Source organism: Triticum dicoccoides, chromosome 4A (assembly GCF_002162155.2).
Source record: "Triticum dicoccoides isolate Atlit2015 ecotype Zavitan chromosome 4A, WEW_v2.0, whole genome shotgun sequence".
NCBI classification, from domain to species: domain Eukaryota; kingdom Viridiplantae; phylum Streptophyta; class Magnoliopsida; order Poales; family Poaceae; genus Triticum; species Triticum dicoccoides.
In genome coordinates, this window is record NC_041386.1 from 536,971,543 (window position 1) to 536,987,872 (window position 16,330).

The window sequence follows — 16,330 nt, forward strand, 5'->3', positions numbered from 1 at the left end:
AAGCTAACCCATGTTGTGATGGTTCCACATCTAAGTCCTTTCACTAGGGCATCAGCCGTGACAAAACACGACACCATGGGTCTGCTAACACTAGCGTTTCCAGGCCATCAACAATGACCGACCATCCGTTAGTCCATCGAGATTTATTCCGAGCACCTGGGCTCTGATACCAATAGTTACGTAATCATGGGTCCGCTAACACCAGTGTTTTCGACCCACGTGCGCCAACCAGGCCCAACCAAAGAGCAACACCGAGGCATTGGGCCCTCTCCCCTCAAAAGACTAGCATATTAAGAGGGGACACCCCCACCCTTATAAGTCGTGTTCTGTCTCCTCCCACAACTGATGTGGGACTGAACCCAACATGATCCATACTGCTTCTTCGACCGGTACTTCCACGAGAAGGACGACAAGGGCACCGGGAAGGGCAAGGGTAGCCGTGGATGATCTTCTCCATAGCTAGTTTGTAGGTTAAACATGTCAATTTTTGGTAGTTCATAGTTGCATGAGTTTGTATGGATTTAAGGTTTGTTAATTGAGGTGTTCGGTTTTGAGACGTGACCGGTCAATGTTCGTGGACGGGAGCATACGCGGGCATTCGAGGCACCGATTTTGCCAACTCCGTTTGTAGATGCTCTTAGGCTGAGCATTTTGCTACAACTGTTTGTATGGCCTTCAGGTATGTATCTGTACTAAAAGGAACATGTTTTCCTCATGCTAATAGAATGGGCAGCTCCTGCTAATAGAATGGGAAGCGCTCCTGCCTTCAATTAAAAAAAAGACTTAAAGACCTCTTTGATTCATGGGATTCTAAAACACGGGAATAGGAAAAGCATAGGATTAGAATGTCATGGTCATCTCAATCCTACAGGATTTTGGGTTGTTTGATGACATCATAGGAAAAATAAAGGATCCTTACAAAGAAGTTTGAGTGGATACTAGAAATCTTGTGGGAAGTAGTACAAAGAAATCCTTAGGCCTTCTTTGGTTCATAGGGTTAGGAAAATCATAAGAATAGAAAATCCATAGGAATTGAGATGACATGTATCTCAAATGCTATGAGTATGAATAGGAAAAGAGATGTCCTTTGATTCACATTACATGATCTTTTCCATTGAATCTAGGCTAATGTTCAGTTTCCTATGAACTATGAGGATAGGAAGAATTCCTTCATATACAAACAAAAGGATCTAAAGGAATTTTTTCTATGGAAATCCTATCCTATGAAATTTCTACAAAATTTCTCAAAACCAAAGGAGGCCTTAGGAAAAATCCGCATAGGATTCAATCCTATGAATCAAACAACCAACATAGGAAAAAATCCTAAGGATTCCAATCCTCCAAAATTCCTATGCAAATCCTTTGAATCAAAGGAGCCCTAAGCCTCGGATTTGCAGGTCATCGAGAAGCAGTCCAACGTCTCCTTTTTGCCTGGTGTTTCGTCTTAGTTTGGTTTGGCTTTTGGTTCGAGAACTGTGTAGTTGGTTTGGTTCATCTATGGTCCCCTGCAAAAGATAAATCATAACTATTGTGTTTTCTCTAGGTTTTGGTAGTTTGGGTGACATCAGGTTTTTGCCCCCATGGCATGTGTCGTGATGGCAGGCACGGGCAGTGTGTTTCCTGGTGTTGCCCCGAGCTCGCTTCTTCTCTTTCCCTACCCCCGCGTTACTTATTCTCTAGTACGAAGAACTTTTTATTTTCGTTATTGAAAGTTAGGTGTATTGTGTCTTGGTTGGTCTGGGTGTTCCGATGATTGATGTTTGCATTGATCGAATGATTCTTGTATCATATTTGCTCCCTTCTATAAAAATATGATATGACATTGGCACTCTCAACAAATTGTAATGGAAGGGGAAAGCCCAGTTCGGAAAAAAATAGGGCCCTCATCATTGCCGATAGAGAAGGATAACCTAGGCTGGATTTCCTACTTAATCCACTGAATGGACTTCCAAAACCGGGATCCATATGCATGCGAACAGGCAAGGAAAGGCTTGCCCCTCGGATACTTAGTCTGAACATGCCAATTTTTGGTAGTACGATGGCATGTCTTGATGTAGTAGCCATGCATGATTGTAGAGTTAATTACAATGCATGTGGTTGTATGGATTTGGGTTTGCTAAATGAGGTACCCGATTGTGGCATTGAAAACTTGGAACAAAATCCTCTAACATTCCAAAGGAAGTCAGAGGAAACAATATTTCATGACATTGCTTCACCACGTACGCATGAACAGTGATTTAAACACATGATTATCCATAGTTATTCATTACAGTAATTATGTACTTCCTCCGTAAACTAATATAAAAGTGTTTAGATTACTAAAATAATGATCTAAACGCTCTTATATTAGTTTACAGAGGGAGTACAACATATAGTGCCTACTATACTCCCTGACTTATCTCAGTTGTTTTACACATTGAACCACTTTAGATTTCCTACCTTTGCTCCTGCAAGTCAGAGGAGCCGGCTCCCGAAAACTTAAGGGGTGATCGGTCACTGTCCACGAACGCATCGGACTTCTTGAACGTTTAGAGTGCTGGATTTGCCAAGTCCGGCTTAAATGCTATGGCAACATACAATAGTGTTATCCTCCCAATTCAAATACGCGTCATTTTTTTTTCTTTACACGAAATACGCGTCAGTTTTATCTCGGACGGAATCGCAAAGCAAATAGTCAACAGCCGGCCGAGTCGTACACACGTCGGTTCGACGGACAGTTCGTGCGCAGCTGCCAAAATTGCCAAATCATCATCCGCACCGTTTCCTTTCCCCCACCTCCGCCGCTCCCGTCCCCTCCCCTCCGCGACCGAAACAATGGCCGTCATCCCTTCCATCTGACGCCCCAATCCATGAGAACCCCCGCGCCACAATCCGATCTTGCCGCCCCAGGATGTCCCTGCCCGACGTCGTGTACAGGTGATTGCCCTCATACCATCTACTCGTCCCAATTTGTCCGGTTAGGCGTCTTGGGTTGTTCGGGCGGGAATTAGGGGCGAGTTCTTGGAGTCTCGGGCGGATTGGGTATGGGTCAGGCTCTCGGGTACTGAGCTGTTCTACGTAGGTGGCTCTGCTAGGTTCTTAGCTTTTCGGATGAGTATATTTTGGTGTCTTAGTTTACGAATCAAGAACCTAGGATAAAGAATCTGTTGCCTACTGCATAATTATTTGGTGTAGAATTTACTCCTACAGTACTTCACTCGGGATATCTCTACTCGGGATAATTGATGCCTTTTGTTGTCTGATGTAAACAGAATTCTTGGTTTGCATGCCGGTTCTGCGAATTGGGCTACCCCCATCCATGACCTCCATGTACAACAATTCTGATTATTATTTTTTGCGAATAAGAATAGAATGTCTTATTTTGTAGCTTGGTGGTAGTCGACTTTATGATATCAGGAATATTCATGGTGCTGGAGGTTTTGGCGCGCAATTAATTAATTGCAACGTATAAGTAGAGATCCATCTATTTGGCGCGTGCTTTCTTGGGGATTCTCCTTGCATGATAACGTTAATACACCGTGTTACACGTGGACATGCTGACGTGAACGTATGAAACTTGAAACGTTTGTGTTGCCACGGAGTTTGTCCTTTAAGCACCTGCACCATCCACAATCTTGCAACCATCTAGCATTTAACCTCGCACCACTAGGCATTACAATTAGTAACTGGGGATTTGCCATGTTGTAAAAGTGGATCGTACGAGGCATCACCAAAGATTCCTTTTTCTTGTAAAGAATATTCTTATTTTATTTTTATTTTCTCAATTCAGGCTTTTTCTTTGGTTTGACTTGTTTTTGTTTTCTTCAATAGCAGAATCGTGATGTTTGATACTAAGTACTTATATATTTACAGCAGTGAACAGTCTCTTGACTATCGCTGCACAGTAATTGCATTTCTGTGATTGTTCTTTATCAATGATGCAATAAAAATAAATTATAAAGGAATCTTGGGAAGGATTTAGGGTTGATACACATTGGATAAACAGAACCTGTTATTGATAAGTATTGACATATATGGATCTTTTTTGTTGACATAATGTACATAATTCTTATTACTAACAGCTAAGTATCAGCTTGATTGTTTCGCCATTTTTTGTACCCAAGTACTACTCCCTCCGTTCACTTTTATAAGTCGTTTCAGACAACTGAAATTGAGCTGTTTTGCACGTTGTCTGAAATGTCTACAACGCCTTATAAAAGTGAACAGAGGGAGTATATTTTACCTTTCTGGTGACATAATGTTACATGACTCTTATCGCTAATAACACCTAAGTACTTCCTCCGTCCGAAAAAGCTTGTCCCTCAAATGGATGTATCTAGCACCAAGGAGGGACAAGCTTTTTCGGATGGAGGGAGTACCAGCTTGATTGTTTCACCAGTTTTTTTGGGCTACTATGCCCCTTCTGTACAAAACATTTTTGGTACTGTATGGTTTTTCCTTTTTTTTTCTGCATGATTTTTTGACAATAATTACATGTCTATTGGCAGCTGTGGATCCTGTGGATATGCTCTAAATCTTTCATCTTCTAACAGAAGCACATCTGACGTAGGATCCTCGTACCAAAAATCTCTGAAGAAGGGTCTGATTTCATTCACTTCTATTGATCTCAGCCGTTTTACTCAGGTTGACGAGATATCTTGTTTTCCTTTCCTTACCTGGCGTAGCTACCGGCCGAAAACTAAGCTTCTGTGCCGAAAATGTGGATCATCTATTGGCTATGGATACGGTGAGCCACCTGTATTGTGTAGCTTTGATCCAGCAAGTTCTTCCTCTGGTACATCCCAAAACTATTTAATAAAGATCCAGGCTCTCCGACTTTCAGACGGTACTCAATAATTGGTCAAGTGTAGTCAGAATATGGAAAAGAAGATGATGGATGACAGCATAGAAGGCTGTATCAGTTGCCTTTCTGATGATTGCCTGCTTTCTATATTTAACAAGCTTGAAAGTGAATCGGACAGGAATGCTTTTGGGTTAACTTGTAAGAATTGGTTCAAGGTTCGAAACATTGCTCGAAAATCGCTAATATTTCATTTCTCGTTTAATGCTAAAGCATACAAGGAGCATGCCCAGTGCCTTCCAAAGATGTTGGCTCGTTCTCCATATCTTCAGTTGATATCCCTTGCGGGGCTTAATGAGCTATCTGATTCAGCTCTGTACGAAGTGGGAGTTTCTGGAACATCTTTGCAGTCCTTCTCATTGTACTCCTGTTCTGGTATAACAGATGATGGTCTAGCACAAGTGTCAATCGGATGTCCTAATTTGGTTATAGTGGAACTTTACCGCTGCTTAAATATCACAGATCTTGGTTTGGAAAGTCTTTCCCAGGGCTGTCATTCTTTGAAGAGTCTTAACCTTGGTTACTGCACAGCCATTTCAGATCGAGGGATTAGTTCAATCTTTAGGAATTGCCGAAACATTTGTGCACTCATCATATCATATTGCAGAGGTGTATCCGGTGTTGGATTTAGAGGTTGCCCAAGTACACTTTCTTACCTAGAAGCCGAGTCCTGCATGCTTTCTTCAGAGGGAATGCTAGACATATCGAGTGGTGGTGGACTCCAGTACATAAATTTGTATAATCTAAGGAGTTCAGCTGGGCTGGATTGCCTAGGTGGAGTTGGCAGTATGAAGAAACTCCGAGTTCTGAATCTGAGGATGTGCCGCTATCTTACTGATGATTCTGTGGTGGCAATAGCTAGTGGGTGTCCGTTGATCGAGGAGTGGAGCCTTGCTGTCTGTCATGGCGTCCGCTTACCTGGTTGGTCGGCGATTGGATTGAACTGCAACAAGCTAAGAATTCTTCATGTGAACCGTTGCCGAAACATATGTGACCAAGGATTGCATGCTCTCAAGGATGGATGTGTGCGCCTTGAGGTCCTGCATATACATGGTTGTGGCAAGATTACAAATAATGGCCTGGCACTATTTAGCATTGCTAGGCCCAGTGTGAAGCAAATGGTGGACGAAGCCATGTCCATTGGCCCCTCAATCGAGGATTTATTCCGGTTGCAGTGACCGGGAACTTGGAAATTTTAGTTAGAATTTCAAAGTTTTGACTTGAACAAGGTGCCAGCCCTTGTTGCCACCGTTGTGTTTGTCATTACAGCAAGTGATTGGTTCTTTGCCGTCACTGTGTGCATTCTATTTGTTCCGGTTCATACTTATTTGGTTGATGATGTAAAGGATGTTGCCGATAGAACCATAACTATACAAATGAACTGTAAGAAGTCAGTTTGGTGCTATCGTTATCTGCATGTCCCGGCTCTGGCTTATGGCTGTGAAGTGTTCTCATGAAATTTGATAGCTAAATCTGTTGTCTTACTTTGTAAACCCTTGAAAGTTTTCATTCTCGAAACCCTTGAAAGTTTAATGCGATAACTGTGCTCTGGCGTGACACCAATGTTTTGTAACCAGACTTCGTTTTTATGTAGGTAAATACATAAGAACTAAAAAAATCCTGACCAGAATTGTATGAAGTCAAATACTGATCACCATAACTCAAAATCAGCAACACTCATGAAATTGCCACATAAAACATACTATCAATTTATAATTAGAGCATGATGGCCTAATGATTTCAGAAATAAAAGGTGTCCCTACACTTAGGATCCCTTTTCCCTTCCTTTTTGAAGTTTGCAGGTGTACTACCACAGTTCACTGGTAGACTAATGGTACATCGCAAAATATGTACAAAGGTAGAAAAGAAGGAGACAAACTAAAACTACCACGGCCAAAACCTAAGACCCAGAGTAGACTATTGTCCCAGATAGACAAAATCTTGAATAGGTGGATGAAAGAAATTCATTTTCCTCCCTTCCAAAAAAATATGAACACTGTTGAACCCCCTGGCAATGGTTTACATGAACATGTTTACCATACTATGTCACGAGTACATGTTACAGATCGGCGCCTTGCTAAAGCCATGTGTCATGAGTAAAACACCAGTGTTTTGCACCATGAGGCATCACCCTGACCTATCGACCAGAGATATTGAGCTACTACCTGAAGCAGCTCTAGTAGCGCATGGAACATCTCGTACTTGAATTTTCACGATGCGTGACCCGGTGGTGTCTAATACATCAAGGCATTCCTGGAGATCAGCATCGCTTGCTAAAATCACCCATTCATCCTCATCATCCTTGTACTTGAGCTGAAATGCACCAACTGATAGCTTCAGCCTCTTCGCAATTTCTTCAAGCAGATTCTCGTATTTCATGGATGGTAGTAACTTCAACCTTACAGTATCATCCTTGTAAGCGGCCTTCACAACTATGCTTGCATTGCTTCCGTCAACTGACCGACTCTTAAAACATTTCTTCAAAGTCCCATCACTGGATGTACCGCCACTGGAGCAATCTGTCATGCTGGAAGAAGATGCTAGGCTTTGCTCAACAATTGTATTAGACTTGTCTGTTTCTATCTCAATTTTGCATTGCTGTGGCATAGAAATAGAATTCCACACTACGTTCTTTTGCTCAGCTCCCTCAACCCACATATCCGTACCGTCAGCAGAGATCATTTCTTTTGTAAGATACGAACTGTTTGACGCATCCTGACACCGTGGCCCTTTTGATGTTCTGCCAAAATTTGAATTTCGGCATAACCCTCCAGGATTCAGGTTAATATGAGTTTCGCTCCGTTTGTCATTCTGTGCTTTGTGGAGTACAGCTTGGCCTAGATGTTCTCTTTGGTATGCATCATAATCAGGTTGGAACTTATGGCATTCAATGGGCAGGGAATCAGAACTTTGATGTTCTACATTCATCATCATTGAAGACTCTTCGGTATGGGAAACAGATGAAACAATACATCCAGTGGCAGGATCATATTTTATCTCTCCCTCCACTCCGTGTACAGTACTTATGACATTCTGAATCTTCTGTAGTGACCGGTTTACCTTCTTTATCTTACGAGATGGCCACCTTGATATTCCATGCTGCCGGCATATCCTTTTCAGCGTTGTAGGGCAAACTGCAAAGGAACAAAAGATTCCTGTAAGTTCCTTTACCTACAGCATCATATGGTTACTTGGATTTTTCAAATGACGGTGTGCTTTGTTCAGATTCATCACCTAACTGAATAACAACCATTGATTTGTATAAATATATACCAGCAAATGACCGTGACAGCATGAAGAACTTACCACCAATGCTCTTTGCAGCATCTTTTAAACTGCCAGCAAAGTATTGCTGAAGGACTTTCAAGCTAACATTCTTCTCCGTTGAGCTGCGTATTTGCAGCCTATCAGATGTAGATTCCTGAAGGACAGTCAAGCTAACATTCTTCCCTGTTGAGCTGCAGTTTTGAAAATTTTCAGATGTGCTGCCAGGTTCAAACTGCAAAACAAATGAAATAGATTAGTCATTAGTTTTTAATTTGTAGGGCATATTTATACTGAGATGCCCTTACACTCAACAGCCTCCTGATTCAATCAGACTTTGATCCGATAAGAGTTTGTCAGGTATTTTACGAACGTATACACTATCAAAACAGATGTAGATGAACCCCATAGAGAGTACTATTATAATGAAAACGAACAATCACGACAAAAGAGAAGAGATTTGGCAAGGCTGACCATGAATTATTTAAACACAACCTCACAAAGTACCAAGGGTTGTCGCTCTCTCACAGCCATATCACCCCTTTAGGACCCTTGGATCTTTATCCTATACAAGAATCTAGTGCTGAAGAAACCTAGTCTCTTATCCATCCACCTTTCTTACTTTTTTTCAGAACAATCCTATCCTCTCGCTTTAGTCTTGTATCCACTTGATTGCTTGGGTTGTGTTCCATGGCCGGCCCCGTCATTGGTTCCCACCTGCCACGGAGGACTCCCATTTCTAGTAGGATTCCTCAAGGATTTCTTATAGCACATGTGTTTGAATTCTAATTGGTTTAGGATATAGTCTCTGTTTCAAAAATATTCATTTAACATGACCACCAAATTAGTTTCTGGAAAATATATAACGGCATTCAGATCTCTAGCTCTGCATTATAAACTGGAAAGATATTGAACTTCTCAGCTACAAAGACTTGATAAGATTCAAAATCGACATGGAGTAATCGTATACATGTTCTATTTTTAGGACGCATTTTAGTTAAGCTCTGCAAAACCTAAGAACACCTTTTATGAAATATTAGAAGAAGATAAAGAGCTGACAAGATGATGCGGCAGGAAAAGACATCTACAACTATATTGCAGCACAATACAAGAAATGAGCCACAAAAAAATGTTATGCAGGAAACCTATCCAGTAGTTTGTTGACCAAAATCTCCTTGCAGAGTTCCAACTTACAATTGTAAAGAAATTGGGCCTTTAGAAAAATATTAAGGACTGGAGCACAGAAAGCCTGGACCAATCAGAAGAGAGAGAGGGAGGAGAGAAAGGAGGGAGATAAAAATTGAGAATGGAAAAAGAACCTTAGCATATTTTTTGACTTCACTGGATACATCAATTTGGTCACATGAATTAATAGAAACATCAGACGACGAGCATCTTATAGCTGATTGCATTATTATGGTGTTTTCCTTCAGTTCAGCATCTGAAACTGTTCTCAGACTACTGCATACTCTTTGCATGGTCATTGAGATGTCATCAAGTAAGAGCTGTTGTTCTTCACGAACTTTGCACGTCAGTGGAAGGAAAAACTCTAACACATAGTCATCATTGCCAGTGTATGTGCTACGCAATCTGATAGCAACAGCAGCATGAAGACCGAACTTACGGGCATGATGTACCAGCGGATAATCGTGCATATCATATTCTCTCACATCAGATGAGAAGAAGGGGTGATTTGATAAAATTGCATTTCCAGCAACACCTTGTCCTTTCTCAAGGGGGTGTTCTGCACAGGCACGGAGAAAATCATGCATTCTCATGTCATTGATGTAACAGGCAGATTCTTGTACGCAAAGGACATCTTTGTTCCTCAGACCAAATTTTATAGCCTGGTCACCATACTCTGCTGACACATTCAAATTGCTGTTGGGACAAACTGGAATCCATGCAAGTGCCAAAGGTAGCATGTGTGTATGGCAAACAGCTTTGAGAACATCCAATATTTCCGTCAATACTGATTGCTGATTCCTAGTAAGGCTCTGCAACGTAGAGTATTGAGTTATTTCAACAATTATGTTGACACGTCTTTTCTGTGCAATGGATGCAACAGTAATGCATAATGGTACCTGAGGATGTGTCCTTGCTTGCACAGTGCTGAGCTGAACAGACTGCAAAATTACAAATGTCACAATTAATATTATGAGAAATGCTTTGGGCTTACAGATCATATGTGTACAGGCTTGGATTGGAACAGAAATTAGCACCCATTTTGGAAATACGGTTCATGTATAATAATTCTACTAATTTCATCGACTCATTTACATGTTTGAACTGTAGATAGTTTCAAACTACTGGATAGGTTTATAGAGAAAGCTATTTATATGTAAAAAATACCAGCTATATATAATATGAAAATATGTCTCATGATTATGTAGTTGGTATTCTAGATGTAGATATTTATCTCTACAAACTTGGTCAAAGTTTGTAAAGTTTGATTTCCAAAGAGTCAATATACAGTACATTATGGAATGGAGGGAATACTTTGGTAAGAATCAACATATGTGTAAGAAAGCTAAAACCCGTAAAATATCTTATGCTAAAACTTCCATATGAATAATTAAAGGAAGTGCTTTTTATGGAGCATATACAGTACTACAGTGCACTTCCACTACCACTACTGTGAGTTCTGAGAAGAAGATTGAAGAAAGTATATTTGTCCAGTTCTCTAGTTTGAAAGTAGTGCCACTAAGCAGATTACCTCTTTCACTACATAACATTTTTTAATAAGTTTTTAAGTAATCTAGTTCGCAAGTGAAGAGTGCAAGGTGTACACCAATAATGGGATTCCACTAAGCACATAATTTTTTTTATCAGGTGCACTAAAAGCACATCACCTCTCTTGATTACACAAACTTGATACTATCTGCTTCAGTTCATGATATTGTGCCTGTTTAGTATAACATATGAATCTGTAATGAACTGCAAAGAAAACAATGACGAAGCAATGATTTCAGCAGTAACCAAATTTGCAACTGGATAATCTGTATCAGCTTAATTGGACAGCATACTTTAATAAAAGAAGTTATTATACTGGAAGCAAGCAGTTAGATAAAAAGAAAAGGTAATCTTGCAACATGCAGTTTTTTTACTATCATGCATTTCTCCAGAACTGTAGTGCGTAGTAATTCCAATTCTGAAGAAGAATTTTAGGAACAGCGGAAGAAATAATCATCAACCTGCAGAGCATTAGAAAGGTTGTCCATCTCTGAGCAAAAGTTATCCTTTTCCTGTGTCATGACTACTTCCAACACAGCACAGCAAGAGCCGCCACTTGAGTTGAAAACCGGCATGGCAAGGGATCCCCGGACTTCATTGCGAATCGCATAATCTACCCTCAAGAACTCTGAAGTGTTGTAGTACATCACGTTCGATGTCCACTCTGGCATACCGGATATGAAAACACGCCCAGGCAATCCAGGAAACAGACCAGGTCCTTCTGTGGCTGAGAATGTGAACTGCCTAGAGACTTCCCTGTACCCTGTGAGCCTCTCATCAAGCAAGAAAGGCTGGTCAGAGGTGGTCAGCACTTGGTGATCTCCATTTCTTACAGGGATCCAAACTTGCACAAGGACTGGCCCAGCAGTTGATGCTTCTTTAAGCATGGCCAATGCCCTGAGCATCTTCTCCGTCAGGGTGACGCCGCCATAAACTGTCTTTGGGACAGTGGGAGCGCTCACATTCATGACCTCGTTAGAGGCTAAACTGACAGAGCAATCACTACCATCAGTAATGGAAACATCACCTTGCTCCTCAGCATCCACAGAAGGTGGTGAAGGTGAGATATGTGTCACCTGCTGCGCAGGTGAAACACTGAAAGACGACAAGATACCGTCACTAAATGAAGGACCGGCGCCGAGCTCTGGGAAACTGTCAAGGTCGTCAAACCCTGAGAGCATGAGCAGGTCCATGTCCGAGCCCCCACCGCTGTAATCTGGTGTCCCATTCTCATCCATGCCTGACCTTTCTCCTCCCAAGATCAAATCTTTCTGAACCAAAACACAAAGAATTTCGATTCCTGCAGAGACATTTACTTTTAGCAACATCTAATGAAATAAATTGCTAAAAGAAATCCCACTGAATCCTCCTTTGTGTAGAATTTACACTTTCTTCTACCCAGAAGGGAACAATTTTGCACAATAAAGCACACATATGGCAACGACTGATATACATGAAGTGAGATTTCCCTTCCAAACCCTCAAAGAAAAAAGATTTCCCTTCCAAAAATAAGTGAGATTTCAGTATCATATATATCTGCTCCTTAGTAGTACAAGAATTAGTCCTACTTGATGTCAAACAGTGCAGTTCATCGAAAAATGAAGGGAAAAGGGAATAATTTCATGCAGCGCAGCAGTTCTTCAGGAAAGCAAGCTCAAAACAGAAACTCTCGGGTGGGTCATGTCTCCTCATACCTCGGGTAATTCTTGGACGAAGAAACCAGAATCCAATCCGGGGGGAATGGAGCGCTGGCGCTCGACCCTCGCGACCCGATACCTAAGTAGCTGCGGGAGTGCGCATGAACCCCCAACACAAGCCTGTCACCATCATCGCCACTTATTTTTCTGTATAAAAAAAGAGAAGATTTTTGTAGCGCACGAAAGGGAATAAACTAGTTCTATAGAGGCGGCAGGACCGCGGTGGATTCAAAGAGTCGAGGTGAGGTGGGTTGCTGGAGGAGATTCCCAAGATTCCCTCTCGCCGGGGCAGGAATGATAAGAGGGCGGCCGGTAGGGGAGGAACTCGGAACTCTTCTCCCCCTGCCACGGCTCATCTGCTGTCTTTTTGCTCTCTGTTTGGTACTTGCACATAATCTTTCGGTTCATGCGCTTGAACTCTTTTGATATTACAAACAGGTACCCGGATTTTAATTTTCTTGTCGATGAGATTTCACAGTACAAGTGCAGATTCCCACGTACGCTCACCCTTGTGAACGCACGCACGCACATCCTATACCGCACCTCCAAGATACTGGCTCGACATCACATCTTGAGATTGACGAAGTCATCACTGACGCCTCGTAGTCCATGGAAATGTCTGCTCCCACGTAACAAACATCGCCAGTGAGTCTGAAATAAATCCAGGAAAATACAAACACCAGAGCCAAGTCTATGACTTGAATCCTAATGAGCTGGTTCCACCACAAGAAACCTAACCAAGCTATGCTCAGTTCGTTTGTTGATGGGAATTATTGTGTACTCTTTCCGTTCGATCTTAATTGTCGCTCAAATGAATGTGTCTAGCACTAAAATATAGCTAAATACATTCGTTTGAGCCACAGTTAGTACTGGACGGAGGGGGTATGATGTTAGGAAATGACAAAAAGTTATGAGGTTGCTTTAAAAGGTAAGATGTGTTTTTATCTTTTTATGGCATACAAGTGTTAAACATATATGAACAACGAGGCAAAGTTGAGAGGAGGGGGTGGGGGGCGAGAAAATAGTGGAGTGAAAGTAACTCTAGAAAACACCTTAGATTATCACCTCTCCGCCATATCTAGGAGCATTTCATAGTCGAGGCCCACAACATCCTCCCTCCTCCCGGTATGTTCGGGCGGACAGCCTAGACAGTGTACGGACAGAAAACTCCCGTTCGACAGACGCCCACATATCCAACCTAATGGTCCGGGTTATTCGATAGTTCCCAAACCCAACCATAAGTGGGGCGGATTTGGGGCCATACAAACATCTCTCAGACACGACACTCACAACCCATCCCAAATACTCCAAAATCGCCCCATCCCGCATCCCAACATGTTCTTTTCCTCTCATGTTATGTTTCGCATCTGTGTTGTGCCCTTCCCTTCCTACCCTCACCCAGACCTCCCGCGTCATCCCTTGTCCAGCCCCCACCCAGAGCTTCGGCGCCGTCCCTCGTCCTCCCCCTCCCACTGGATACGGTGACCACCCCGGACGCCACCCCGGTACATCCTAGTCCGACCACCATGTCTTCAGGAAAATGTTTGAACTATTTTTGAGTTTTTTTCACATTCGTAGGGACACGATGGATTAACGTAATAGTAAGATTTGACATTGCTGCAGTGAAGGTGTTTGGACTGGAGTACTTGAGAGAACCAAATCCCAAGGATACATAAAAGCTTTTGGCAATTGGAGTAGCAAGTGGCTTTCCCGGTATGCTCGATATAGTCAATTGCATGCATTGTTGATGGAAAATCTGCTCCATGGGTTTGGCCGGGCAATACCAAGTTCACGCCAAAGGGCCTGCCAATATACTTGGAAGCAGTGACATCAAAAGAACTTATGGATTTGACACTCTTTCTTTGGCATGCTAGGGTCTCACAACGATATCAACATGCTTCAACGATCTCCATCGTATACTAGACTTTGATGGGGCATGCTCCAGCATGCAACTGACCGTCAATAGGCATGACTACACCATGGGGTACTACCTTGTGGATGGTCTCTATCCTTAGTAGGCAGCGATTGTGAAGACTACCTTCAAACCCCCAAGGTAACAAAAGATCTCTTTGAGATACGCGTTGCATGGGCTCTTCATATGTGCTACCCATGGGTTGTCACCTAGGTTTCCTCTACCTCTAACCGGTGCCGTCGTCGGTCCGCCTCTTCTCCTATGGTCTTAGGACCATGGGGCGCTGTGGATCCTGGCCCTTGCCGGCGAGAGGGCTCAGTTTTTAGGTGTTTCTTTTAGTTTTGTTAGGGTTTGTGTCTGATGACCCACAAGTATAGGGGATCTATCGTAGTCCTTTTGATAAGTAAGAGTGTTGAACCCAACGAGGAGCAGAAGGAAATGATAAAAAGTTTTCAGTAAGGTATTCTCTGCAAGCACTGAAATTAGTGGTAACAGATAGTTTTGTGATAAGGTGATTTGTAACGGGTAACAAGTAATAAAAGTAAATAAGGTGCAGCAAGATGGCCCAATCCTTTTTGTAGCAAAGGACAAGCCTAGACAAACTCTTATATAAAAGGAAAACACTCCCGAGGACACGTTGGAATTATCGTCAAGCTAGTTTTCATCACGCTCATATGATTCGCGTTCGGTACTTTGATAATTTGATATGTGGGTGGACCGGTGCTTGGGTACTGCCCTTCCTTGGACAAGCATCCCACTTATGATTAACCCCTCTTGCAAGCATCCGCAACTACAAAAGAAGTATTAAGGTAAACCTAACCATAGCATGAAACATATGGATCCAAATCAGCCCCTTACAAAGCAACGCATAAACTAGGGTTTAAGCTTTTGTCACTCTAGCAACCCATCATCTACTTATTACTTCCCAATGCCTTCCCCTAGGCCCAAACAATGGTGAAGTGTCATGTAGTCGATGTTCACATGACACCACTAGAGGAGAGACAACATACATCTCATCAAAATATCGAACGAATACCAAATTCACATGACTACTTATAGCAAGACTTCTCCCATGTCCTCAGGAACAAACGTAACTACTCACAAATCATATTCATGTTCATAATCAGAGAGGTATTAATATGCATAAAGGATCTGAACATATGATCTTCCACCAAATAAACCAACTAGCATCAACTACAAGGAGTAATCAACACTACTAGCAACCCACAGGTACCAATCTGAGGTTTGGAGACAAAGATTGGGTACAAGAGATGAACTAGGGTTTGAGATGAGATGGTTCTGGTGAAGATGTTGATGGAGATTGACCCCCTCCCGATGAGAGGATCGATGGTGATGATTTCCCCCTCCCGGAGGGATGTTTCCCTGGCAGAACAGCTCTGCCGGAGCCCTAGATTGGTTCCGCCAAGGTTCCGCCTTGTGGTGGCCGAGTTTCGTCCTGAGAGCTTGCTTATGATTTTTTTCCAGGGCAAAAGACTTCACATAGCCAAAGATGGGCACCGGAGGCCTGCCAGGGGGCCCACGAGGCAGGGGCGCGCCTAGGGGGGTAGGGCGCGCCCCCACCCTTGTGGATGGTGGGTGGCCCCCTCTGGTGCTTCCTCCGCCCAATATTTTTTATATATTCTGAAACTGACTTCCATGGAGTTTCAGGACTTTTGGAGTTGTGCAGAATAGGTCTCTAATATTTGCTCCTTTCCAGCCCAGAATTCCAGCTGCCGGCACTCTCCCTCTTCATGTAAACCTTGTAAAATAAGAGAGAATAGGCATAAGTATTGTGACATAATGTGTAATAACAACCCATAATGCAATAAATATCGATATAAAATCATGATGCAAAATGCACGTATCAACTCCCCCAAGCTTAGA

The 16,330-nt window shown here is 42.4% G+C and overlaps 2 protein-coding genes across 4 annotated transcripts; one reads left to right on the plus strand and one right to left on the minus strand.

The window, feature by feature from the left end:
• Window positions 1–2,704: 2,704 nt before the first annotated feature.
• Window positions 2,705–6,268, plus strand: LOC119286592 (F-box/LRR-repeat protein 12-like). Of its 3 annotated transcripts, XM_037565978.1 has the most exons (4): window positions 2,705–2,916; window positions 4,488–4,545; window positions 4,624–4,726; window positions 4,823–6,268. In XM_037565978.1, the coding sequence occupies exon 4, from the start codon at window positions 4,858–4,860 to the stop codon at window positions 6,016–6,018; it is 1,161 nt and encodes a 386-aa protein (XP_037421875.1). In that variant the 5' UTR covers window positions 2,705–2,916; window positions 4,488–4,545; window positions 4,624–4,726; window positions 4,823–4,857; the 3' UTR covers window positions 6,019–6,268. The 3 variants fall into 3 exon arrangements, with proteins under 3 accessions (XP_037421875.1, XP_037421874.1, XP_037421876.1); XM_037565977.1 differs by having other exon boundaries at window positions 4,624–6,268; XM_037565979.1 differs by having other exon boundaries at window positions 4,533–4,726.
• Window positions 6,269–6,781: 513 nt separating this feature from the next.
• Window positions 6,782–12,888, minus strand: LOC119286593 (protein NLP2-like). The gene is made up of 6 exons (XM_037565980.1): window positions 12,532–12,888; window positions 11,299–12,137; window positions 10,189–10,230; window positions 9,424–10,101; window positions 8,147–8,339; window positions 6,782–7,974 (listed from the first exon to the last, which is right to left on the minus strand). The coding sequence occupies exons 2-6, from the start codon at window positions 12,073–12,075 to the stop codon at window positions 6,968–6,970; spliced, it is 2,697 nt and encodes an 898-aa protein (XP_037421877.1). The 5' UTR covers window positions 12,076–12,137; window positions 12,532–12,888; the 3' UTR covers window positions 6,782–6,967.
• Window positions 12,889–16,330: the final 3,442 nt, after the last annotated feature.

Coding starts and splice junctions, on each gene's coding strand:
- LOC119286593 (XM_037565980.1), bottom strand. CDS start 12,075: ATGGATGAGAATGGGACACCAGATTACAGCGGTGGGGGCTCGGACATG. Junction 10,102..10,188: donor AAGCAAGGACACATCCTCAG/GTACCATTATGC, acceptor TCTACGTTGCAG/AGCCTTACTAGGAATCAGCA. Junction 7,975..8,146: donor TGCTGCAAAGAGCATTGGTG/GTAAGTTCTTCA, acceptor GTTCCTTTGCAG/TTTGCCCTACAACGCTGAAA.
- LOC119286592 (XM_037565977.1), top strand. CDS start 4,858: ATGGAAAAGAAGATGATGGATGACAGCATAGAAGGCTGTATCAGTTGC.